The sequence below is a fragment of the Emydura macquarii genome, unplaced genomic scaffold, assembly GCF_026122565.2.
Source record: "Emydura macquarii macquarii isolate MOO-44397 ecotype Brisbane River unplaced genomic scaffold, CSIRO-AGI_Emac_v2 contig_554, whole genome shotgun sequence".
NCBI classification, from domain to species: domain Eukaryota; kingdom Metazoa; phylum Chordata; order Testudines; family Chelidae; genus Emydura; species Emydura macquarii.
Genome location: NW_027130691.1, coordinates 16,187,703 through 16,215,366, shown reverse-complemented (window position 1 = coordinate 16,215,366; position 27,664 = coordinate 16,187,703). Strand labels below are relative to the sequence as shown.

General features: G+C 41.0%; 2 protein-coding genes across 4 annotated transcripts in view; one reads left to right on the top strand and one right to left on the bottom strand.

The window, feature by feature from the left end:
* The window catches only part of UBE2L3 (ubiquitin conjugating enzyme E2 L3), an 84,650-nt gene extending 68,310 nt beyond the window's left edge, over positions 1-16,340 (top strand). For both annotated transcript variants that reach the window (XM_067539900.1, XM_067539899.1), the window contains 3 exons: positions 880-975; positions 8,153-8,339; positions 13,481-16,340. In XM_067539900.1, the coding sequence (XP_067396001.1) occupies positions 880-975; positions 8,153-8,339; positions 13,481-13,635 (438 nt within the window). In that variant the 3' untranslated portion in view covers positions 13,636-16,340. The remainder of the gene's footprint in view (positions 1-879; positions 976-8,152; positions 8,340-13,480) is intronic.
* Positions 16,341-16,351: 11 nt separating this feature from the next.
* The window catches only part of YDJC (YdjC chitooligosaccharide deacetylase homolog), a 21,785-nt gene continuing 10,472 nt past the window's right edge, over positions 16,352-27,664 (bottom strand). For both annotated transcript variants that reach the window (XM_067539897.1, XM_067539896.1), the window contains exons 3-6: positions 24,777-24,936; positions 23,460-23,559; positions 21,075-21,252; positions 16,352-18,975 (exon numbers count right to left, since the gene is read on the bottom strand). In XM_067539897.1, the coding sequence (XP_067395998.1) occupies positions 18,633-18,975; positions 21,075-21,252; positions 23,460-23,559; positions 24,777-24,936 (781 nt within the window). In that variant the 3' untranslated portion in view covers positions 16,352-18,632. The remainder of the gene's footprint in view (positions 18,976-21,074; positions 21,253-23,459; positions 23,560-24,776; positions 24,937-27,664) is intronic.

Genomic DNA, 27,664 nt, shown 5'->3' with positions numbered 1-27,664 from the left:
GTGTTTGCTTTTCGTTGACCTAAACTCTCTTAAAATGTGTACACTTGTGTGTAATTGGCTTGTTTTTCACTGAAAACTAATTAACGTTTTGGCTTATAAGGCCCTTCATTCCCTCATCAATAATTTCTGAAGAAAGTGAAAATATAGTTTCTTAGCTCATGCAGTTAGTTAACCATATCGCAGATCCTGAAGGTAGTAAGTATTGTTAACATTATATTTTGTTTTCAGCCTTAACTTAGGGCTTTGTCTACATGATGGAGGTGCACTGGCTTGGTTTTTAAACCAATCTAATTAGACTGGTACAAACCTCTGTGTAGAGACATATTTTGGTTTCAGATTTAAGCTAAACTGGAACAAGTGTCCACACAGAGATTTGTACCAGTTCAATTAGATTGGTTTAAAATTATACTTTTAATTAAACCAGTGTAACTTTCTCATGTAAACAAGTCCCAACACATCCATTGCTTCTATTTGAAGCTCAGAAGTTGACACAGTAGTCTAAATCCACAAATTCTTTGTATGAGAACAAGCTGCTTAAACAAATGAATATCTGACATGCAAATGAGTGTAACAAAAGTATAAATAAAACGTATAGCTATGATGCGGTATTATTAACTATGCTTCTGTTGTAGCTTTGTAGCATATCCCTTATTTTAACAAATAAATATTTTGATTCCTGGCCTTAGATAATCTTGATTCTTTATAGGTGCAGGAATTCTATTTGATTTATTAATTATGGGTTTTGCCACTTCTGAAACCACAAACTCATTAAATATAAAACAAAGGAACCCATGTTCACCTCTAAGTTTCTTGAAAAATAAATGAACATGCTGCATATTACTGTTATTAATGTACACTTATGCTGTGCTTGCTTTTCAGGAACTTGAAGAAATCCGCAAATGTGGAATGAAAAACTTCCGTAATATCCAGGTTGATGAAGCTAATTTATTGACTTGGCAAGGCCTTATTGTTCCTGTGAGTATAGAACACTTACATTGTTCTTTAAAGCTATCCGCAGACCATTTGTAGCTGGTGGTGACTTGTGTTGGGGGAAAATATCCCTCACAAATCCACAGTCTATTAATATTGTAGTTGGCCATTACATAATTGTTGCAACCTGACAAATGGGTGATTTGCTGTTATTAAACATTACTTTCATAGTATGGTTACTTTTGTTATGTTTGAAGAAGAAAATAAGATCCAGCAAATGGTTGCACTGACAATATGCCTGTTTACTGGCCATAAAATAACTAGGCTTAGCAGGATTCAGTTTTATTCTCTAACTGTTGGTAAATGTCAATTTCAGATGACACACTGAAATTGACAACAAAAAATATCAATCAGTAACAGTCACCCTGCCTGCAGCAATCAAGTGTCACTGGTCCTCTGGCCATTCAGGGTGCCCTCTGCAGCCCTTCTGTCAGGGGACTGAGTGAGTGAGCCCAGCTGCAGATGCTCTGTGTGAGTGATACCTGATCCTCACAGTGGGGGCAGAGCAGAGCCTCCTGACTGGGACTGCAAGTGAGAGGAGGATGAGCCTGTAGCCGAGGGGAGGCCAACCCACTGCTGAATGGCTCTTGCAACAGTTCAGGGAGCCCTCTGCAGCCCCACTCTCAAGGACCTGCTTTCTCACTCAGCAGCTGGGAGTGCCAAGGGTTTCTGCCTTGCCCTGCCAGGACTGCAGTCTTTTCTGCATCTTGTACCTGCAGGGATTGGGTATCCCCAGCGCTGTGGCCATGCGGGGAGCCCACTGCAGCTTCATTGTCACAGCCCCACTCCCTCTGTCTTGTGACAGTGGAGTTACAGAGGGCTCCCTACACAGCTGCAGTGCCAATGACACCTGATTCCCTGCAGGCATTAGGTGCATGGAAACTTGTGATTATTCTGGCCCATCAGAGCAGAAACCTCTGGCCAGGACTGCGAGGAGGAGTCATTGTCCCCATGCTGTGGAGGAGGCACCCCACTGCTGAGTGGCTCCATCGCTGGACAGAAGCTATTTAGAAGTGGGGTGAACTCCCCCACAGCCAGGGATTCATCATCGTCCTTGAAGTCCTGGCTGGGGGTCTCTGCTCTGCTCCGCCAGGACCACTGCCTTCCCCACATCTTGTGCCTGCAGGGATCCAGTGTCACCAGCCTTGCGACAGTGCAGGGAGCCCTCTGCAGCTTCACTGTCACGGCTGCACTTGTTCACTCTTCAGCCTGGATCATGGGAGCCATCCACAAGCAACAACAGTTCAGCAGTGGTGTGGCCTCCCTTGTGACCAGAGGCTTGTCCTTACCCCCTGGCATGGACTGAAGGAGATCTCCTCCATTGGGCCAGAACGACCGCATTCTCCCTTGCACCTGGTATCTTGGGCCCCTCAGCCGCACAGGGATTCCCCTGCAGCTCTGCCCTAACCCCAGCCCTACCACCCACAACAGTAAAAATCAGAATAGTTAAAAATATGGGGGAAACTTACTTTTTATCTATTTTTATTTTCAACAATAAAAATTAGAAAAAATAAAAATTGAATTCTGGCAGCCAGAAATATAACCTAGGTTTGTACGTGATGCATTATGGAATTTTGAAAAGCCTCTAGGGAATAAGGATAGATTTGAGATTAAGATGCTAAAGTGGGATTTGGGAGATCTGGATTCAGTTTTCAGCTCTACCACAGACTTCCTGTAAGACCATGGCCAAGTTACTTGTCCTATCTCCTTAGACAGTTTGGGGGGAGAAGAGGTGTATTTTTTTTTTTTAAGCGGGTAAGATTTTTATCACCATCTCACATAGGTGTTGTGAGGATAAATCCATAGCTACTTGGGAGAGGCTCTGATACTGTTGTGATGGGTGTCATATTAGTACCTAGGTAGATGCTTGAAAGCTTTAGGCCTGATCTTGCAACTGGCTCCATGTGAGCAGGATTGGGGCCTTAGTCATATTGTTATGTTGTTGCCCTGCTTTTTTAGTGTACAGACACTTTTAATCTTAAAATGCGAAAATAACTTGTATCAGGTTAGTTTGTAAACAAAGCATGTTTAACTGAAATGTCATAGTCCCCAATAGCATGGTTTTATAGTCCCAGTGTTATAATCATAGTATTGATACCAGAATTTTCTCTGAAAAAGATTTCACATTTATAACAAATAAGTTATCCTGCAATTTAAAAAAAAATTAACCTGTCACGGCATTCCTATTTAACATTGTTTCAACATCTTTTAAACTAGAAGAGGCTTTAAATGCAGAGGTATTAAGATTTCTGTGTACAAATTTAGCAACCAGGATTTTTCATAAAATTTAGTCAGGGTGGAAGGGTTAGAGTTCAGTATGTATAAGGAGTAATGTTTTCAAAATCACTGGAAGTCCCATTGACTTTTCTGTGAAACTCAGGCTTCTAAGTCACTTAGGCATTTTTGAAAATTTTACCAAAGAACTTTACTTGCTATCAAAGGCATAATGCATTTTAAATGAGATTTTAAAAAAGCTGTGTAGACTATAAAACCAACAGTACTGTAGGGTGACGTCAGCATTTAAGTTGCTTAACAATCACTCATTGTCAACTTAGAGAGAGAGATGGAGGCACGCTATATTCCAGGTATCTGTTTATGTGGTGGTAGCCCATAATTCACAGGTCAGGCAGTAACATGTAAGGAGTCTTATGTTTTGAAACAGCTAGACTAAGCAAATACAAAAGCTGTAAGACTTTGTGTATGCTGGCACTTGGATCATGTTGTTGAATCCATTTTTAAAATGATTCCTGCTAATTTGGTGTAAATATAGTACACTTTTTTTGCCAGAGTAGATGGGCCTAAACTGGTGCAGGCAGTACAAAAATAACTGGAGGAGTCCGTAATAAGGTCAGCTATGATGCCACAGCAAACTACCCACACAATTTAAAACTGTTGACTGAAGATAATGGAGAAAAGGAGGATGGAAATATATGGAATATTTGTGGGAAAATATGCACAATTAACTATATTTGATAGCCTTTTTTAAAAAAAATCTGGTTTTGCTACTTTCAAATGCTTGATGCAAAAGAATTTGGCCTGGATTTTCAGGATTGGGTGTTTTAAATTAGGCTTTCAGTGCAAGGTTTTAAAAATCTCAGCACCTCTAGAAAAATAGGCCACTTATTTGTGCACCTATGCAAAGATTTAGATACCTACATGATGGGAGTAATGCACTGTATGGGGGTGTGATTTCTAAACCGCACTAAGGTGCTGTGCCTTAATTGGTCTGTGAAGAACATGCTGGGGTGCTTTACCAGCAGGCTGTTTATATTATGTGCAAGCACACTTAGGAACCTTTAGTGCGCACCAGCAGGATCTACAGGGGTGAATTAATGCACAATATGTTAGGGTGCTTTAGAAATCACACCCCCAGAGACTGCATTACCCCACCGTTTAGACAAGCCCTAAAAGTAAATATACTATACTAGTCAAATAGAGAGGGATTTATTGGAAAGAGGGAGCAATCCAGTGTATTAGATTATCTGATTGAAGGCATATGGATTTTCACCTTCTTTATTTAGGGCATTTTCCACTGCCAAGTTCCATGCTCGTTTTCCTGAATGAACAGCTGCGTCTGAGTTTGTGGAAAGGAGGGGTGGGCTACTTGAACATCAATCCTGCATTTTTGTTGGCTGCCCTAGGAAGCTGAGGGGAGAAATAATCTGCATGTGATCTTAAAGACTTTCAACATCAGCTCTGCAGTGCTTCTGGCTTTGTTAATTGAAAGCCAATCCTGAACATGGATCGTGCATGCTACATCAAGATTCTTGCTGATTCTTTGGTTTTGAAACATTGTGGAACAACTGATTTACAGTTAAATCTGGCTCCCCTTGCTCATACAAGTAATCCTTTGAGTCTTTGGTGCCTTTTTTGTGAATAAAGTGAGCAGGATTTGACCTTTAGGGAAAGAGATTTATATTAAGTAACAAATATATCTTTAATAAAACACTGTTTATGGTTCTTGTACACCATTTTACTGCTTTGGCATTCTTCCTAACCAGTCTGAAGCGCAGAGTGTGCTTTTCTTTTAAAGAAAAAAAACATTTTATGGTGATCTATTCCTTAAAAACAAATAAAATTTAAAAAAAGAAATCCCAAAATGTTTGATCCTAAACAAATTAACAGAAAATATGTAGCTTTAAAAAATGAGGTTTTTTTAAAAAAACGAAGGTTTCTGTTCATTATGACTTGAATTTAGAATACTTTCCTCTGCAAAGGTTCATGACATCATAGACACCAGAAACAGCATTGCAGGGAGCTGCATCCCAAAGACTGCTTTACGTTTTTGTTATGTGCTTTTGCAGGATAAACAGCTTTGAGATCACATTTTGGCATGATTCAGAGAAAATTATTTTAAAATAACGTTTTGTCACTGAATTTACATATTTGAAGGATTAAGGATCTAAAGTTTTTGTACATATATAAAAAGCATCTTCGGTCACTATTTAAAGGAGGACCCAATCAATACAAATAATAGTCCTCTCCTTTCTTTGCTTAACTGGTCTAGAATTGTTTGAAATTCAGCTATCTCACTGTGAGTCAATTATTTTTTTTAATCAGCAGACATCATCTGGGTACCAATGAAAGCTTTTTTATGTTAAATTTGATTGAAGTACCAGGTATACATATTTCTTTAAATCCTTGTCAGCATTTTTAACAACAAATTATCACTCTTTCAGCTAGCTTTGGCTAGTTATTGATTGTCCAGTACTACATTTGTAATCTCTCTTCTGGCCAACCTCTCCTCACAGCTTTTGTAGATGTGATGCTTAATATACAATTGAGAATTTATCTGCCGTATGCGGTAGGCAGGCTTATTGAGTGATATTTTGTATAATGCTCAGTTAAAGTTGTTGTGGAAGATACAGTTCTAAAAGTAGCTCAGCCTGCTGTATTTGACCCTAGAACATTGTTAAAGAAATAAGCAGTTACTCAGTTATGAAACAAGTCAGACATCTTGTTATCTTGGGTTTTTCCCCTACAGATTTGTCAGATTTTTTCATATATTGCTTGTTTGTCATGATTTATAATTTTTTTGACATTACATTAATTTTTTTAAAACATGCAGGGTAAGATGGCTTCATATTCTATACATTGAAACAAATGTATGCATGTTGTTGAATTTCTATGCTATGTTTGTTTCAATTTTGACATATAAAACATAAAAGATCACCTATCTCAGGTTCCAAGTGCCCTTGTAAAAGACCATTATTGATGTATCATAAACTAAACCTTTTTTTAAATACTGGTCACAATGGATGACCTTTTGGAGACATAAACATTCAAAGTGAGCATTACATTCATTCATGTTCAAGTGTAAGTGGTGAACAATCCTTTTGCATGCAGTCGTTTAATTCAATTTTATGAGTCAGATCCTTACCTCTTCTCTGACCTCTTGAGGCTGGAAATAAGGGCTATAGTCATATAAAGTGACTTTAAAAGACCTGGATCTAGCCACTGCAGGAAATGTGGAAGACTTGCAGGCCCTGGGCCAGGGTGAAGCCTCAGAGTGCAGTGTTGCAGGGATTCCAGGCAGCCATACAGCTCAGAGGGCAGCCAGCGCAGGCTGCTGTAAGTTAAACAGGCCTCCAAGGTTGTCTAAATTATGCCAAGGGTCACTTGAGAAGACTGGGTGGATGAAAAGTGGTTTAAAGCCACCTTTGCCACCCCACCCCTTAGGCTGCGAGTTCTGTTCTGTCTTCGAGGACAACACAGAATCCCTTCCCATAGGTTTAATACCATTTTTCTGTTCCTGTAGAATGTTGTTCTTTCCCTAAGGATGCTAATACTGGAGAGCTCGTTTTTTAACTTCTAAAATGGTTTTTATTAAAGGGAGTGGACTGACTTGCTGATAGGTGGGGGGAGTTAAACTGTACATGATTGAAAATTCACTTCCAGCCGTTCTGAACCTCCCTTTCCCCAGCATCCTGAGTAGATTTATCACGCTGGAATTATCGTTTGCAGTATAAAATGTTAGTTTTTGATGAACTCAAAGTATCAATAGTTTTTTGGGTTTTTTTTCTTCTGGGTTTCTCATAAAATAATTGAATAACATTTCTGAAAGTAAGACCAGTATCTAGCAGCAGTTGCTGTCTGTTTCTGAGCATTGTCTTGTTCAGTTTCAGTATGAAGAATCACTTTGCTTACTTTGTAGTCCTCTCACCATACTTCTCCCAAGGTGATCTAATAAGAGGCATCCAAAACTGCATACGAATTCCGTGTTCTCATCGACAGATGAGTGGATATCTCTCTCTAGTAAGAATGAATGGTTGACAGATTTTACGCAGTCAGCTAAAGCGAAAAGGTTCTCTCAGAACACATAGGGAAGCCTGACAAGTCAAATTGCTGTTGTTTGTGCCCCCATACTGGGATGCGAATGAAATAACTAGGTTTAGAGATAGAAACAGAAAACTTGAGGAAGAAAATGGATATCTAAGAAAGGGCTTGAAAACCTTTAAGAAATTGTGAATAAAAAAATTGAGATTAGAGGCTTCTTCACCACTGTCACAAAGTCCTAGTTTCCCCAAGTAGAAATGTCAACTTAGTGCTGCCGTAACACATGCAGGGTTTGTTTTTTTTCTTTCAAGGTAAATACAAGTTCTGACAAAACACTATTACCCCCCTCTGCAAAAGAATATTAAATGGACTTAAAGGCCTATACCGAAAGTAGGTGTGTCTTAAACATGTACCGTTCAAAAAACTGAGGTCTATAGCAGTGTTTCTCAACCTTTTTGATACTAGGGACCAGCTTGCTGCCTTCCTAAGCTGTGTCAGGGACAGCTCACGGACCAGCGCTGGTCCACAGACTGGTCACTGAAGCTATGTCTAAACTGACAGCGGCAAAGTCGCCGCTGTCAGATCGACTTATCTTGATCAACTGAGTGGTCAGTGAAGACCTGCTCAGATGATCCAAAAGTCGACGTTATTAATCCACCCCACAAGTGGCGCAGTGCGGTGAAGACGGTGTGCAGAAGAGAAGCACAGAAGTCGACGGGAGTTATGCAAGTTCTTTGAGTACTTTGCATAACTCCTGTCGACTGCCGCCAAATCGCGGAGGTAAGTGTAGACCAAGCCTGAGAAACACTGTTCTATAGCGCACAGTCCCTTAAAGTGTATCTGTTCTGATGTCTGAAATCCTTAATATTCTGTCTTCTCATTGCAGGACAATCCTCCATATGATAAGGGAGCCTTCAGAATCGAAATCAACTTTCCAGCAGAGTATCCATTCAAGCCTCCGAAGATTACATTTAAAACAAAGATCTATCACCCTAACATCGATGAAAAGGGGCAGGTTTGTCTGCCGGTAATTAGTGCTGAAAACTGGAAGCCAGCAACCAAAACTGACCAAGGTAAGACTCTGTGTGTGTGTGTATGGTGAACTTAATCTCAAATAACTGTGCTGGTTAAAGCCTACGGATGCTTGGCTTTATTATGTGATAGCTGCTCTCCCAGGGTATCTGTTGTCTGTGGGTTCGTGCCATGGATTACTTCATCTGAGAATGTAGTGAATCAGTGATAGTTGATCTTCAGTTATACATTAGAAAGCCAGTGGCAGTGACTTAGTGTCTGTTGCTGTGGCGCTGCATCATTGAGATGGGGTGTATGCAGGTATCCTTGACCAAAAACTTCCCTTCTCCCAGCCCCCATCTGTCAGTTTCTTGCCATGAACTGTGTATTGACAGTACCAAATACTATAGTTTTACATAGGATTTCCATGATAACCCTTGCATCTCTGACCTCCCCTTTCCACTTCCACATGTTCATAGCTTCCTAATACTATGCTTGATCTCAGCCCGGAGAAGGATTTAGGAAAATTCCTTCAGCTGTTTACTGCCATTCTCAGCCAACTTAATCAATAAATAAATGTGGGTTTTTTGCCCACCAGTAACTTGAATAGCTGAACAGAAACCACCAAGTCTATCATGTGGTGAGTCCTCCAGGAGGAATAGCCTCCTGACCAAAGTTGGGGAAGAAATTAAGTTAGAAGTGTGCATCTGCCAAGAACTTATGGTGGCGCTTCAGCAGTCTTTCTGCCACAGAAGAGTAAAAGGAGAACTTTACATTCACTTTATGCCCGAACTTCAGTATCAGTTGGGACTGCTGAGGCAATCATGGAAAAACTGCAACATCCTCTTTTAAAAAAAATAAAATAAAATAAAATAAAGGGGTGGGGAGGGGATTAAAACTGGTTTAAAATCAGGAATTGGAGAAAATCCCGAGTGCAAAAACGTTGCCAATTCCACCATTTTTGCCACATTTTGCAAGTTTTAAGCCATATTTAAAAGAAATTAATTTCTCTTTCTTTCAATGCCAAAGAGTCTTCAGAGTGTTCTGGTTGTTACCCTAGCCTTGCATAAAACTGTGTACAGCCAAATACTGACAGCCTAGCGGAGGTGCGCATTCCTCTTCCTCATCACTGTGCTGTGAGATATAACAGATAGCGATCAACAGCTCAATGTCTAGTTGGCAGATGGTATCAAGTCAGTCCTGGGGTTGGTTTTGTTCAACTTATTCATTAATGATCTGGATAATGGGGTGGATTGCACCCTCAGCAAGTTCACGGATGACACTAAGCTGGGGGGGAATGGTAGAGACGCTGCAGGATAGGGATAGGATTCAGTGTGACCTAGACAAATTGGAGGATTGGGCCAAAATAAATCTGATGAGGTTCAACAGGTACAAGTGCAGAGTCCTGCACTTAGGATGGAAAAATCCCATGAACTGCTACAGACTGGGACCAACTGGCTAAGCAGCAGTTCTGCAGAAAATGATCTGGGAAGTTACAGTGGACAAGAAGCTGGATATAAGTCAACAGTGTGCTTTTATTGCCAAGAAGGCTAATGGCATATTGGGCTGCATTAGTAGGAGCATTGCCAGCAGGTTGAGGGAAGTGATTATTCTCCTCTGTGAGGGCCAATAGTTAGGCCACATCTGGAATATAGTGTCCAGTTTTGGGCCCCCGACTACAGAAAGGATATGGACAAACTGGAGAGAGTTCAGTGGAGGGCAACAAATATGATTAGGGGGCTGGGGCACATGACTTATGAGGAGAGGCTGAGGGAATTGGGTTTATTTAGTCTGCAGAAGAGAAGAGTGAGGGGGGGATTTGATAGCAGCCTTCGACTACCTGAAGGGGAGTTTCAGAGAGGATGGAGATAGACTGTTCTCAGTGATGGCAGATGGCAGAACAAGGAGCAATGCTCTCACGTTGCGGTGGGGGAGGTCTAGGTTGGATATTAGGAAAATCTTTTTCACTAGGAGGGTGGTGAAGGACTGGAATGGGTTCCCAAGGGAGGTGGTGGAATCCACAGCCTTAGAGATTTTAAGGCCCAGCTTGACAAAGCCCTGGCTGGGATGATTTAGTTGGGGTTGATTCTGCTTTGAGCACGGGATTGGACTAGAATCAGTGTTTCTCAACGACCGGTCCCTCAGATCTCCCTGATACAGTATAGGACGCTGGTCCCTGGTATCAAAAAGGTTGAGAAACACTAGACTAGATGACCTCCTGAGGTCCCTTCCAACCCCAATATTCTATGATTCTGTGAATTTCAAAGTCTGCATGAACCAAAGGAAAAAATGCAACAATGCTCAATGCAATATTAAGATGACCGCTTTAAACACACAAATGTCAGGCAGTGGAAAAGGTAGAGATCTCAGAACTCAACTCAACATACCTTTCATATACTAATGCACATATTAATGCTGTACTACTTACTAAGGTTACAACAGCTTAATATTTAAAAAAAAAAAATACACATGCATTGACTGAATTAATGTTAAGACTCAACACTTTTAGGGCCTGATCTGTGTGTGCTAAATAACCTTAATATTGTAGTAATATTTTTTAATTTAATTATATAATGTGTGTGAAAAGGGCTGTAGCGTTCTGTAGCGTTAATATTGGCTGGGTATGCAAGCATTAATATGATGACAACTCTCAGATACAGCAGTCTCACGTGTCAATTGTGAAGTCAGCCATTATCAACACTACATTTCTCATACTTTATTTAAACAATTCTAGTTTAAGATAAGCAAATGTAAGCCAGCACCCTGCCTTAGCAGTAGAGGAATGGGTTATCCTACTGGGATCCAAGATTTGGTCTTGAACTATGTTCCTTGCTCCCAGATTGCAAGGGGTGGAGAATGATGTGACCACAATGTGTTGTGCCCTCTGGCAGAAGCATCCTAGGTAGTATTCCGATAACCACTTCGGTGAACTCTGAAACGACATGATGGATGCTGGAGTGATGAACAGCGTTCAATCCTCATCTGCTGAGACGTAGAGTTGAGGGAATAGGGGAGCATGGGGAAATATGTGTGCATTTAAAGCTGGGAAGCATGGAGAAGGGAGAAGTGTGATGAAGTGCTTTCAGGAGACCAGTAATTTATAATCTGATTTGAGGCCATGCCAAACTCTTGAAAACATGTCAGGGAACACAATTATCTTCCCACAACATTATAATATGATTCATCCTTGTAACATTGATGAGATGGAACAGTGTTTAACAATACCCCTTGAACTTTGCTACACCCTTTGCAAAATGTTACAAGGGTTAGTAGCACATTTCAGGATATTGTGTTATAACCATAATAGGTTGTATTGTGAAGGTTGTTGTACAGTGTAGTTGAGACTGAAGTGTCAACAAATTTGACATGGGAGTGAAATGTCTTGAATTACCTCTTTAAATTACTTTAAACTACTTTTAATTATGGAGAATATAATTTATCAAGACCACTTTCGTAAAACTCTGTTTATAATAATATATGTTCATGATAGTTTCTCATGCACCATCATACAGCCAACATTAATTCATAGAAATAGAGGTCAGAAATTCTCATTTAACTGGTGTTATTTCTATAACAGTCTTGTTTAAAATTGATGTTTATCATACATTGTGTGGAAGGGACTTGACTATCAATACAGCAATGTAGTGGTCAGTTTACCTTAAGTGTTCTCTCTATAGGCTTATTCTCCATTATTCATTGAAATGAGCTATCCTGCACTGTCAGTCAGCACCACTAATGTGCTTGTCCCTACCCCAAGAAACTTGCAATTGACACTATCTTATTTCATAGCAGTTAAACAAAAACAATGAAACCCAAATTCTTAGGCTGCCTTTGTCCCTATCTATTATATTCCATTGCATGTATCTGATATCTAAGAATGTGCTGCCTGAAACAGTGTCAGATCACCTGCCTCTTAATCATCAACCTTATGTGCAATATATTTTGGTCCCATTTACCAAGTTCCTGCTCACTTGTGACACTATATAAATGTGAATTAAAATGTTCAGATGTTACTAATTTATGCACTTTTTAATATGTAATCTCTTATAAAACTTTGCAAAACCAATTATTGTTTTAATCACATTACACTTATTTCCCTTGGTTTCATTTTTTGGTGTTTTGTTTTTTCTCCCGGGAAGTCTAGTAGTTTTTTGGGTCTTTTAAATTTGCAGTTCAGAATGGTTGTAGCAAGAGTCTGATAATCCCATAGCAAAAAGTAATTTTTGTCTATCTCTGCAGTGTGCTTTTAGCCAGAGTGTTCTGGCATCCATTTCAAAATTCTGTTGCTGTAAAATTACTTCCTGTCCATTAAATATAGAGCAAAGTGTTTTCATTTGTGGACTCCTAAAAATTTCTAATGGAAATGCGGCACACTTTGGAAATCTTAGACATTTGGAAATCTTAGACCTGTGGACCACAGATGGAAAACCACTGTTCTCTGGTAGCGACAACCTTTCGCAGACTCCTTAGGCATAGTCTGTGGACCCCAGGTTGAAAATCACTGATATAAAGTGAAGCAGCGTTAGCATTCTACTTACTACAGTAGGGACTTCTGTCGTCCCTCTGTTATACAAGTACTATATTTATCAGGCAACTGTGGTGTTGAGGGAAGGAAACTTCCTTTAAATGATTTTTATAACCAAACATTCCAGAGAGCTGCTTTCCATTCCATATGGCAGCTGGTTTCCAGTGTGGAAAATATTAAGTTAATGAAGTTTTGGCATGGCTGCCTGAAAAGCATGGGAGCAATGTTGTATATGGTTTGAGACTCCCAAACCGGACTAGACTGGGGTATAATGAATGAACATCAGACAAGTGATCTCCTTTTATTTCCACACACCTATTTTCTGTAGATCTAAGATACTTATCACAGATTACCTACCTTCCATTTGTGCATATTCCTTTTTGATGACTGCACACCGTGGAATTTGTCTATTAGTTTTCTAGTGTGAACTTCCAATTTCTCCTTCTTGAGATGAATCATTAATTCCAGAATCACTACTGAACTCAAATTTTGAACTATGTGCAGTTGCTATGTACTTGTTTATACAATGTATTGGTCTGTCTTTGGAAAGCATACACATTTATAGGGGCATTGTTTAACACCATTTAAACTCTTATTCTTAGTGCATCGCTCTTACATTTAATTTTTAAATATCCAAAATGTTCTAGTCACTGACAGAACTTGTACTTCTTTTGACAGTAATCCAGTCCCTCATAGCACTGGTGAATGACCCACAGCCCGAGCACCCCCTTCGGGCTGACCTAGCTGAAGAATACTCTAAGGACCGTAAAAAATTCTGTAAGAACGCTGAAGAGTTTACAAAGAAATATGGTGAAAAGCGACCAGTGGACTAAAATCTGACACAATTGATGTCAGCAACGTGTGATAGAAGATCCGGAGCAGTGCATTTCAGACACACCACAAAGCAGGACTCTATGGAAAATTGACAAGTGCCACCTTTTGGTGTTATCTTGTGGCTGTTACTAACTTTCTACAGTTTTCTTAATCAAAAGTGGTCTAGGTAACCTGTAAAGAAAGGATTAAAAATTTAAGATGTTCTAGTTCTGCTTTCTTTGTTTAAAAATCACTGCTTCAGTATACTTTAAAGGATGCTGTTTCTTTTTCTTGTCAGAATTTATCAAAAATATCTTAGACTTATATTCTGCCCTTAAAATTCAAAAGGTTGTGGCTGTTATTTCTTATTTTCCCTTGCAGTTCCCACTATCTTGTGTTCATTTAATTTTTCATTTAATTTTCTTCCCCCAAACTGATGTCTTAGAAAATATGTTCCTGTCCTGACAGAAAATGGTTGAATGTTTGGCAGTTCTGTTTACTTTTCTCTTTAAATGTTGCACTGTGCTTTGTGGAACTTGGGTTGCAAGTTCCCCTTAACTTCAGTTTGTAACATAATAAACAAAAACAAAACCCCACAAAACAATCAGAAACAAAGCCTAGGTCTTATGTAAATCTGGCTGATGTTACCACAATAATGTTTATTAAATGGGGAAACCCAAGTTTTGTGTGCGTGATTGAATTAAAATATGGCTTATGTCCTGATTTCAGAAAACTGAACAAAGAAAATTTCTGTAGCAAATGAATAGTGGAATGTGATTATGAAGTTCTTTCACTTTTATTCTTAATATCTATGCAGACTAGCTAGGAAAAAATTGCACAGAACAGCATTGCAACCACTTTAGAAGAGTTTCAGAAATTAGGGACCAATAGGTACCAAAGTAACAAACTGTTTGAGTTAAAAATCAAGACTTTTTTGAAATGTTAATTTTGAAATTTAAAGCTAAATTTGACACCATAGCTAGTCATTTGAGTACATTTTTCCATCAAAATGTATTATGAAACCATCTGTATTTTTTGGGATGGCAGACCTCCCTCAATTATTGTATGATTCTTTTTTGAAAATGGTATGAGAATAGCATTAAGCAATAAACTAATAAATAGAATACATTTCACTAGTACTGTTCATAAATATCTGTAAGAAATAATATACTATGCTTGAGTTAGATGATTTAATGAGTATTTAAAGTAACACTCCCTCCTAACTTATTCAGGTAAAAATAAGGTATTTTTCCTTCAATCAAAGGCACTCTTCCTCAGATAAAAGGAAGCTCTTCCTGTTCAGGATTCTGTACCCTTTACAGTTTGTCTAATTGTTTTTCATATTTTTTAGCTTCCTGTTTTTTCTCCCTAAGTCTAAAGTGAGGTCATAGCCACACAGTCAAACTGCCTTCTCTTTCCAACCATTAGAATTTTTTATATGTTCTTGAACAAGCAGGTTTATTTCCAGAAATCCTAGATTAGGAGTACATATCATTTTGATGTGTAGGAAGCTGTATTAGTAAATTCACACCCAGATGATTATTCGTACTCCTACAATCAGCATTATACAGCCTCTTTCTTTGCAATGTTTCAGGAATTGTGTGTATCTAGGGAGCACTAGAGAGACCCTTTTGGTTTTAATGTCTTGTAGATTTCCTGTCTTTTCTGTCCAGCCTTTTTCATCTAGATCCAGCTTTGATTTAGGATTTAGCAAAAAGAATGACAGCCCAGTACCTCTGTTGAGAAGTGAAACATTTTATAAGTGAGGGAGCTTAAGAAATTTTATGTTTAAGTGTTCTTAGACAGATTCTTTGGCAGGTAAATAAAGTTAAACCATGTTCACCTTATTTAAGGAAACTTGCATTTCCTAAGTATTTTCAGGCTTGGTGAGAGCACTGTCTATTACCAAATTTTCACATCTTTGTGTCTTCATTGCAGAAAGTTGGTACTGATTTTGTTTCATTCACGCTCACTGATTCATAATAAAAAAAAATGCCAAATTATCTGTCAAACTGAAGTGTGTGTAACTTCTGCATCAGATACCTAAATGAGCCACTGTTATTCTCTCCTCTTGATCACATCTGTTAGCATGGAAAGTTGCTATTGCCCAAATTATCCTTTCATATTTATAAAAACTGTAGCACCTGTTTGTCACTCTTGTTACTATATAATAGTGAATATACCTTCTGATTGTAAACCTCTCAGGTTAAATGCTGCATATATGTGAATCGGTGCCATTAGATACCACTGAAAGGGAACTGAAGAGGTTAGATAATTCCAGGAACTGCAGTTCAAATTCACATCAGCCTATAGCAATGCTATGCCTGTTATCTAATCTTGTAACTAGAGGTCAGGTGGAGGAAAACATTAATCTCAATTCTCTTCTTGCTTTCTTTATAGTCCAGTCCTCAAACCACAATATGTGACACAAGTAGTAGCTTTTACTTATAGATGACTCTCTTTACAAAAGATACAGACCAAATCATTTTGTGTACTGTATGGTTGAAGTGGGAGTAGACAAATGAAAAGTACTAAGCGCCAGTCCTGTGTTAACTCAGGAATTTAAGCTCTTGTTCTATCTGGTTCCCTAAGCCATGCTCAATTCTAAACATGCAGTTTAAGACCCAAAACTACAGTATACTGGTGAAACTATACACCCAAGAGTATTGGTATAGGCTTTCTGCAATTCCATTCTGCTACCTGTAATAAAAATGCTCTCAAAGGCTTTGTGGCATGGTTTATTTTTAGACAGACTGAATTTTGAAAGTATCTTTATACAGGTGAAGCTTGTAGTTGGATTGTTGAATGTGTTCTTATTATGAACGTCATCTCTCAAGATTTTCTCAGTATATTGTTTATTTCTCTACATAAAAATAGTTCAGCTAAAAGCCCATGTACTTAAAATTAGGAGTTCTTTACTCACACCTCTACCTTCGAGTGCTTTCAGTTCCTTTGAATATTAGAATCCTGTTTTTGTCCTATTTATTTAAAAACGAACATTTACAAAATAGTCTAAGACAGAACGGACTCAGTTAAGGCCCCGTCACACTGATTTCAGTGTTCAGTTAGTGTGAAGGAAGCAGAAAATGAGCACAAATAAGAGTACAATACATGAAAAGATGGGGGACGTTCTGATGATTGTGCGATCAAAGTAAATTAATAGTAAGTACTCATTTACAAGACTAAATCAAGGGTTAAAAATCATGTAATAAAGCAAGGTCCTTTTATGTAAAAATGTAAGATACATATTGCCTCCAGGCATATTACTGCATGTGACCAACATAATCAAACACTAGGTGGCACTCATCCTTCTAACAGCATTCTTGTAATTAACAGTGAAAGAGAGACTAACTCTTAAATCCCTTGTTCTTTAATTATACTTTATCACAATTAGTAACCTGGAAACTTTACCACTAAATGTAAAGACTAGGGTTAACAAAGTTGTTTGACATACCAAGCAATTCCAAAAGTTGGTTTTTATGTAACTTTGAGTCAGCTACATTGTACAGCCTGTACATATTATGGTAGAGATTGAAAATCTATGGAATTAGTGTGGCATAATATAAATTTATGGAATTGCGTGAAAGGTTCTTGATATAGCAAACTTAATAGTGCATTAATGTTATTTGATTGTTTTTCATACATAAATAAAATTCCCAATGGGCTAGGGAGTGGAGGCAAAATAGCTCCTATTAATCAGGGAAAAAATCATGCCCTGGTCTAAACAGGCACTTATAGACTTTGATTTTTCTACAGCTTACTCTTCAAATAGTTAAGACTTTAAAAATAAAGGCATTGTGCTAGATGAGGTTTGCGTTATCAAAATGGAGGAAAATACTGGTCAGGCTTGGGAAAAGTGCGTTTTTTCCATCTCTTAATATATCTAAGGTGGCTGAACAAAACTGACTCACATTAAACTAAGATTTGGGCAGAAACTAAGCTCAAAAAATCTCATACAGATGAGTGAAAACCGGCCGTTCGTGGAAATCACAACTGCAGAAAATGGTAACTGACTGTAGAAAGCTTTTATGATGATCAGAGTTTTGTTTTTCTTTCCCTTCTGCCTCTAGACCTTAGAACATCTTTACGTTTATAGTTGCAGTGATGGCCACTTGCTATCTCATGAAAGGACAGAGTGTGGTGCATTGACGATTGCTGGTAGGACTTTTACAGTTAACAGTCGTCTGATGTATCAAATGGGTCAACAGTTGCTGTGCTTGCAAAGTCATCTAAAAAGCCTGGCTGCAACTGCTGTCATTAAAATGTCTTGCTTCTGACTGCAAAATGCCTAGAGCCCACTTAAACAGAAAGAACAGTAATGCTGCATCCAGCTACTTACATGGAGTATGGTTGAAGGCAGCAGCAGGCGAACACCATGATGTGATTACTTTTAGTGAAGAAAAAAACATCTGCAATGACCTTTCCTTTTCTGTAGGCACGAGTAAAGATGCAACAGTTCAAGTAAAAGACAAAAGAAAATACTGTAATTTGAATATTTAACTACATTAGAAAAGGGACTGCTCAAGGTTACTAGAACTACAACAATCAGCCTTGGGGCGGTTGTGTCTGAGTGTCTTACTTCCTAGGCTGTGTGCCTTTTTGCAACTAATCCTGCCACCTTACAAAAATCTTTCCAAAAGTTGAGGCATGACTCAGCTGTGTATGGACCCGTCATCTGCTATTGCAGCACCTGATGTAGTGTTAGTCTGACAGTTGGGCCTTGGCTTTCAAGTTAAATTTTGGAATGGAGTGTGAATACCTTACACAAAGAAAATCCATCATTTTCAAATCAGCTGAGGTGGTTTATGAATCTGATGACAAAGAGCGAGATATATACTGGGATATTGCTGCTAGGTGGTTTGGAGAGTCCACGTATTTCTAATTGCTTAGACTATAGGCTGCTCCCAGTCCATTTCCAGTTCCCATCAGCTTTAAGGGGAGGTAGACACAAAATTGGTCTAGTTCCTTAGACTACAATCAGCCACAGATCTCTCCAGTACAAACTATCTTCTTTTGCTTAAAGATCTTTAAATGCACAAAGTTGAATGTTCCTTGTTTTGTAATGGCTTTGTAACGCTGGAGTCATTAACGTCTGGAGTTCATGCAAGCGTTCCCATGACTGTGAAAAATCATCCGGTCCTTCTCCACAGCCTCCAATAGGTGGAATAGTAGGGTACCCGGGATGTACCATCAGTTCAATTGTGAATGTTCTGCTTTTCTGATCCTGAGGTGACAATTGAGTCATGTGAGCGCTTTCCTTGATAGTGAAAGCTGCCACGGCAGTATCAATGGCGTTCTGAATGTTGCTGACAGACATGTTTTTGCCCATGGTACTCAAACCTATATAAATATCCGCCCACCTATTAGGGGTGGGAGGGGATACAAAAATTAATATGGAAAAAAAGACATGAAAATTAGCTATAGTGTTAAACTTTCCCAAAAAAAGTTAATTTCAAATTCTTTTGTTAGTGTAAATATTTAAATAAAATATAAAACCAAACACAACTGCAAATAAACAGGGTAACTTATCCTTTCATTATTAACACACCAATACAGAGCGCTATCATGTTACAAAAGCCCCATTCCTGCAGGCTGTTCGGGGGAGCACGGGGGGACCCTGCTCCCACAGTGAGCCCCCGTGAAGTCAAATCTCATCCCACTGCTTTGCTTTGAGCACGTTTAAATGTGTCATGGTACAGCTGTTGCCAGGGACCTGTGGTTGTAGCCCAACTTTAGTAATGTGGGAGAAAGGATGGAGACCATTCAGGATACTAATTACTGCTGAATATTAAATTGGTGTGTTTTTATTGAAAGTTTCATTTAAAAAAATGGATAACTCATAATTCCAGGTAATAGTTACCTCTAATAGCTTAATTTGACTCTGTAAAACGGGAAACCTTGCTAACAGCTCTGCCCCCATGTGTATCTCCAGAGCCATGCTTGCTTACTTTAGGGACAAAATTACAGGGTTTTACTAGGGTTAGTACTGAAGAGCCAACAAAACTAGGAGGGAGCTAGAGGCTATTCCTTCTTATGCATTATCAACAGAATTATTAGCTAAATTCCAGCTGTGGTTCCAAACTCTTTATATTTCACCTGTGCAATCCCAAATGGGTTCGACTGCTGTAAGGGAAGGCAGAATTAGAACACAATAAGGTTCCCAGGTATGACTCAGAACCAAACTTGGCATAGGAAAGCCACTTGTCTGGTGTTAAACCGGATGGTCCTCTTTTTGAGAGGTTTGGTCCGTGTGCGGTACTGGGGCAAAACCAGATTTGATCTCATCTGATATTGGCTGGGGAATGCCACTCTGCCCCCTCCAGCTCTTAAAAAAATGGCACTCTGACCTTGCACGCACCATATGTACAAAAGCATGCCAGCAGGGGCAGGGCGGCAAGCTCTTAAAGATGGAGCCTCCTCTGTGAGGCATGAGCTCACACGTGCCATGCATGTGAGGTCATGCCAGCAGGGGAGGACCCATGCTATTCTCGGAAGAACCAGAATGCCTGCTATTCCGGGAACATATGAGTGGCCACCTTAACTTGGCCTGCAGCATCTATATTGTTGCTAACAGTGCATAAGCAGGCAAGACCTCAACTTGACATTCAGATTCCAGACTGAGTTTGCAGGACTGACAGCAAGACAGTCTTTTTAATTGGAAACTGATTAAATTTGCCATAGCATCATTACCACACAATACACATAGGGTCATATCAATCATATGGAGTCATATCCGGAGCACTCTGGTTTGAACAGCCTACATAGATGGTAGAGATTAGTTTCATGGGTGTCTGGCTCTGCTTCCCTTTCGCTTCAGCCATTTAGCCTCCCTCCATCTCTCTGTGATTGTTTTTTGTTGCAGGTGTTTGCCCTTTTCAGCCTCCTCTGACCAACAGGAGAAAAGATGGAGAAGTAGCAATAAAATAAACACAAACAAACAGACGTTAGCGAGACAAGGTGGAGGAGATAACTTTTATTGGATCAACTTCAGTTGATGAGAGAGACAAGCTTTTAAGCCACACCAAACTCTTCTTCACATCCTGAAGCTGAAAACGTATCTCTCTCACCAACAGAAGCTAATCCAATAAAAGATATTACCTCCCCACCTTGTCTCTCTAATTTCCTGGGACGGACATGGCTAGAAGTTGGTATTTACACTTTCCTGATACTCAGTGGGAGATTGCAGTGCTGCATGTCTACCGCTATGTGGTGCTGTGGGAAGCTATAAATCAGCCGCAGTTGCAAGCCAATTGCCTGATTCAAGATGGTGTTTCCTATAAGTAACCTAGTGCTTGGGCCCTTGAGTCTAAAGGAGACACAGAACACAAGAGAAACCGTCCCTTTGAGGTAGGAGAATGCCTGCGCTATAGTTCTGTTCTGGTGGGAAAATGAAGAACATCAAGAACTGGTAAGATTTGAATTCTTTAATGTATGTATGTGATTGGTGCGTCTGTCTTACCTTATTCCATGCCTTGTAAACACATCTACTGTGTCAAGGGAATCTTTTTCTACTCCCAGATAAAAGTCCATTAGAGGAGGCTCTATCCATGCACAGCTGTGAAGGCCTGGTTCTATTGGCACACGTGTATACTTGATCCCATATTCCTCTAACACCTGTGCAAACACATGTCTAACCTCTACAAGAAAAGCCAGAGAGAATTTAGTTAGAAATTAGATAAGTAGGAAATTGGCTCCCCTGGGAACAAACTATATGCAGGGGGTTTTTCCTTCCAGTTCATCTGTGGGGGAGTCCCCAAACCCTCTCCTTTTACCTCCTTCCCACCCCCAAAGCACAGCGGCCAGAGTCCCACTGAGCCGTGGGTACTCACAACAGGGCAGTGTATTTATACTATTCCACTTAGCCGGTACATCCCTTACTCTTTTGGGAAAGAGGAAAACCAAAAGCAGTTTTATCAAGAGGCAATTGTGGTCTAGTGAGGTGAGTCCAGGCCCAGGTGGCAGTAGACTTGGGTTCTGTTCCAGACAGACCGACTGTCACCTTAGCTAAGTCACTTCACCGCTGTGCCCCAATGATCCTATTTGTAAAATGGGAGTAAGATGCTCTCCTACCTTTGTAAAGCACAGTGAGACCTCTGAATTGAAAGTGCTCCATAAATGCAAAGCATTACTGTCATGAGGGGATGTTTGTACCTGAAGACATTATTAGCTTTTATATGATCTGCTAAACTGGAATTTTACGTGGAGGCACTTCAGGCTGGACACATCCTGAGCTTTTGTTACTCACACATCATGACCCTGCTGATGCAAGCTGGCTCTGAGTGCACCTAAATTTTCCATTGCTGCAATGAGCTGATTAGCCTAGAATGAGACATTTTCTCTGTCTGAATCTCTGCTGACGGGGTGAAAGCTGATTCTCAGTGACTTGCTAGAAGAGTGGGGCCTAAAGTGCTCTGAAGCTGGGGCTCCAAATTCATCACCCTAGAAATAGCAGCTCTGTGGCCCGTTGCCAAGTCTCCCAATGTATGCCTTTGAGTTAGACTCAGCTGATCAATTACTGTTGTCATGGGAGATTGGCAGAAATGGAAACCTCTCTGGTCTTGTCAGCAGCTGTCTTCCATTTATTGCTCCCTGAAGCCAACACCATGGTGGATAAACAGCTCGGCTGAAACCTTCAAAAGTGCATGCTATACTTCCTGCTGTCTGCATCCAAAGATCTGGTGTTAGCACTGCAGGTTTGGCACCTCCTATTTGCTGCACAAAAATCCTCCTAGGACAGGATGGTCAGTACAATAACTTCTCTCACCAAGCCTGGCCCCAGAGGTATGTCCCTTCCAAGTGTAATTTGATCCGTTCTTCCTCTTACAAGTAAATCTAATATTTATGCTCTTTGTTATTATAATGAAGTTCTAACAGACAGCATTTGAGTTGTTTTGTAGGAAGGGAAGCCAGAGAAATCTCCACCCTGCTCTGAGCAGCATTAACTTCCTTGGCTGTTTTCAGCATCTATTACCCTGACATGTCCAGGAAATATACTGCCTAAAATGTCTTCCCAACTCCTCCCCAACTGGACTGCCTGCCTGCCTGCCTCTCTAAACACAGACCTCTGCACTGCACGTATGTAACAGGAAGGGGCTTGGGATGGTATAGCATAACATAGGTCCCTTTCTCCCACCCACAAGTCTCTTCCTGTTCCTTCTCCACCCACTTGCTTCCTTCTGTGCCCAGTGAAGAGAGAGGAAAATATGAGATCTAACGTATTGTGTAAAATTCCTGCTACTTAATTATAAAAAACATGCTGCTGGGATCATAAAGCTGCAGTGAATGGCAGCAAAACAACCCTTGGTTTGGGCATGGAGTCTGAATGATTCATAGATTCAGAGCATTTAAGGCCAGAAGGGACACTTTATGATCATCTAGCCTGACCTCCTGCTTAGCACAGGCCGGAGAACCTTGCCACCTAAGGCAAGCCCAGTAAAATATCCTGGGGAAAAACGGAAGATGTTCAAAAGCACAAAATGTAGTCAGTCATCTAACTGCCATTCGTGCTTCTGTATATCCCATCACCCTGTCCCCTGAGAGGATTGAAGGGTTTACTCTTCTCATGATTTGATGCCTTTAAGCACAATAATCTCACATATCTGATGCCAATAAAATGGGGGAGGGACACCCAAACTGTGAAGACCCTCAGAGTGTTAGATGCAGCAAAACTTAGGTTACAAGGCAGCTGATTCAGGCGCAGGAAAGATAATCTGTTGTGCTGGAGGGGGCCATTTCATGCTCTAGTTCTTGACCAAATACCTTTATGTAAAGGATCCTTCAGCAAACTGGGAGCAGAATTATCCTTAATTCTGGGGAGCTGGGAGGAATACCACCACCACCCTACCTGGGAGAACGTGAACATGCTGATGTCCGTCCATGTGATGAGGGATGTGACCTGTTAATTCACGGAAAAGGTCAACTTGTGCCATTAGCTCCTGTTTCACCTAAATGATGATGATGGTGGCAGAAGGGTGGGGGGAGAGAGAGAGTTGTTACTAGTACAGACAGAATAGGAGATGCCTGGTACAAGGTATTCACTGGCAGACACCACACTGTCCTTTATTACTCAGGTAAGCCCTGCTCCTGGGTGGTATAAGCACCCTTACCTGGCAGGGAAGCCAACCCTGAACTCTGTCCTGTAATTTGCCGAGGGCTCTCAGCTCCCATTAGCTTTCTAGGGTCAGACCCTTGTATAACACTGTCTCTGTACATGGCACTATAAATGGAGGGTGAGTTTGTCAAAGCCTCCTTAGGGATCCAGATTTCCAGTTCCCATTAAAGTGAATGGGAAATGTGTGTCCAGATACCCAAGGCAGTTTTGACCGTCTCAGCCCAGCATCCCTGTATACTCTGTAAGGCAGGCACTGCCAACCTTTCTGTCTGTGCAATGGAGCTCTGGTTCTGACTGGGGCCTTGGAACATCATTGCCAGACTCACTGTGAAGCCGCTCCTCAAATGTGGTTATCTGACTGAACGCGGTGGCTCTTCACAAACAACAGGGAAATGAAGGCTCTTAGCTCTCGCCAGCCCTCATGCAGATGATCCCTTCCTCCCACCCCATCCTGACCCGCTTGTGGGCCCCTCTCGAAGCTACACCCAGATTTGTTACATTGTGCGGTGGCTTGTGTTCTAAAATAGTCACTCAGGATTGGCGGCTTCAATCTAATCTTCTCTCACTTGCTACCAAAAGCCTGTTTGAACTCAGGTGAAAACCTCATGCACCAACCCACCCAGTCAATGTGTTTAACATACTCCGAAGATTCAAGTTGACAACTTTCAATTTCTCAGCAGGCAAATTAATCCTGAGAAGCCCTTCTATTGCATTTCCCATGCAATGATCTCAGGACACCTTATAAACAGTAATTCTCGTAAAACCCCATCTGCTTAGGTAAGTGGTTATAACACATCCACATGTGGGGAAGCTGAGGCACAGAGAAGGGAGGTGACTTGCCCATAGTCGCAGGGCAGATGTAGAAGTAGCACCCAGAACGCCTGCCTCTCCAGCTCCAGCTCCAACACAGCACAGGCCCTGTTAATCCTGGAGCTCACCCTGAGCTCTGACCTGGAGAAACTTTCCACATGGTCTGTGGATGAGCAGTAAAGCAAAATGGTTCTAGGGAAAGTTGTCTACGGAAAGTGTTTGGGTTGCTTTTTCTCCCACCTCTGACATTTTCAGGAGACCTTTTGCTAGAGCCATCCTGAATCCCATCTTTCCGTGGAAGAATCCATCTTTATTGAGCAGGGAGGAGTTCTTCTTGAGTGCCTCGCAGACAGGAGAGCCCTCGGACAGGTTAGCATGCAATCCTATTGGGATGTTATACCTAGAACAAGAATAAAAGGCTGATTAAGTTTTGACTTCCCTGTAGCCAGCATGCAAGATGCTAGTTAAGGTGCTGGATTGATGTGGAGGGCTTTCATTGTCTCTTTTCATCATGGAATTCACAGCATCGCTGCTCCTCTGGAAAGAGAGGCAGAGCAAGATGCTAAAGAGGAGTTGATCCTCTGTAGGGAACAATCCTAAACTGTCTTCTGGGAGTCAACCTCATAGGTCCCTTCCACCTCAAATGTCTTTGGTTCCATGAGATAGAATAGCAGGAACAGTAGTAATGAAACATCTTGGGCCAAACTCAGCCCAACTGTAACTCCACTGTAGTCAGGTGAATTTGGCCCTTATAACTCTGCTTATGATGGCAGTTCATTGGTATTTCCATAGACAATCTACCCAGAGCTGGCGTTTAGTACATTAAAATATGTTGTGTACTGGATATGCCAGGTTTGCCTTACAGCTTATTTTTAAGATGCTCTTTGGAAAAATCCAGTTATAGACAGTATATAAGACATACAGATATTATGGTAACAGCACAAGCAACAAGTGTATGATAAGTAACCCCAGAGTTTAAGGGCAACTCAGTTCAACAGGCTGAGTTTGTGATCACAAACAGTGCCTTGGTCGTCTATTTATGTACAAGGATGATTGCTGACTGATAAACAGGGATGGTGTTGTACAAATTAGCACCTCTCTCTATTAGAGAAGGAGGGCTACAGCAGAGAGTTGGCAGAGGATAAATGCAAAGCCTATACTTAAATAACAGCAAGGGTCTGACTTAATAGCAACTGTGGATTAAAAATTAACAAAAGCCAGCAGATCTCTTAAAACGCAATTTACTAAAATGCTTTGCATAGCAATTACATTTCCTTGCTTAGTGTTTATTATGGTTTCCCCTACAATGAATGCAGGAACTGCAAATGCTTAGGTATGTTGTTAGTTTCTCTGTTGCTTCTGAAAATGCTTCTATGTTGGCTGAAATGCTGCTTTGAAACTTCTCCCAGAGAGAGACCCTGGAGAAATCAGGGAATAATATAGTGCCTCTCTCTCTCTTGCTCTGCTGCCACAAGACTACTGTGTTAGATCAAAGCTCTCCCAACTCTCAAATGCGTCTCTGAGCGGTCACTTTGAGGGACTTTGCCATTGTGTCTTCATAACTTTAAACTGTCTGATTTGTAACAGTTTAAATCCAGGCTTTTGTGCAACTTTTACACGGAGCTGCTCCAAAGGGCCGCGGGAACTCTCTGTTGTGACAGATTCCACAACAAAGCCAGCAAAAGTGAACTTATTGCAAATGTCCACATGCCTAGCCAACTCCACATCCGGGTTCCCCAATGTGCCCTGACTTCCGTAAGCCCCACTGTTAGACTATGTGGGGCAGCTGTACTAGTGCCAGCTATGCTGCGCGTTCTAGGGTGGAGGGGGCTCTGGCTCCAGCACCTGTTTCCAGCCACATGCTCTGAGCATATTTACCTGACAGGTGCTGAGAAGAGCTGCTGGAGCTAGAGAACCTCCTACACAAGGGCCCCCCATGCAGTTAATACCAATGCAGCTGAACCCACATGGGAATGTATGTTCACGTTCCCTGGTGTGGCTAGGCCTGTGGGGTTTGATCTCTCCCCATGACAGGGCACTTGAAAGGGCTGGAATACTTAGAATGGATATTCTGTATGGTTTGCCATATGGGAATCTTCTACTTGTGAGGGAGGGATATGAAAGCCTGAAGAAAGGCTTTAGAGGCTGCTGGATCCATAGGGACTGGTATGGCCAGTCCCCTGGATCTTGTGGAATCCATGGGCACAGCCTGCTCCCAACTGTGTAGCTTCTTGGCTTCCCTACCCCCTGCTGAAGTCACCGTGCTGCTGTCCCTAACCGCAGAGACAGGCAGACGGTATGGAGACATCTACAGCTGTGGCAGGGGACACTGCTCTTCCCTTCTTGGCCTCTTCCCTCAAAGCCAGGCGCGAAGCCCTGATTATATGGCGGTTGCACAAAAGGAAGTGTGGGGGACATGACATGACATTCATTCTGCTCCCTTGACTCCAATATCTTTAGGCCAGGCCATCAGAAAGACTCTTTTCATTCCTCGTGCACCATGCAGAGGAGTGGATGGTGGGGTTCAGACTCAGGAGCTACCCGGCATTGAAGGAAATAAATGTTCTGGATCCAGTGGCATTGATCATTGCATGATATAGGTCAGTCATGGGAATGGCCATACTGGGTCAGACCAATGGCCCATCTAGCCCAGTATCCTGTCTTCTGACAGAACAGAACAAGGCAATTATCAAGTGACCCATTCCATGTCGTCCAGTCCAAGCTTCTGGCCGTCAGAGGTTTAGGGACACCTGGAGCATAGGGTTGCTTCCCTGACCATCTTGGCTTAGCTAATTCTTTCTGAACCCAGTCAGAGTCACTTTGGTCCAATCTGTGATTATGAATTTTTGGACATTTGCTAAATTTAGCAAAACAGCTTGTGAAAAGTGGGTTTAAACAGCTGCTTGTTTTTTTAACTCCAGTCCCTGCCTTTTTAGAAACATAGGACTGGAAGAGGCCTCCTGGGGCATCCAGTCTAGGCTCCTGCTATTATTTATTTGTATTGTCATAGCATCAAGGAGCCCTAGTCATGGACCATGATCCTATTGCCCTAGGCTATCACAGGCGACCCCATCATAGAACTTATCCCAGTCATAAACTTATCAAGCTTTTGTTTAGTTGGTTTAATT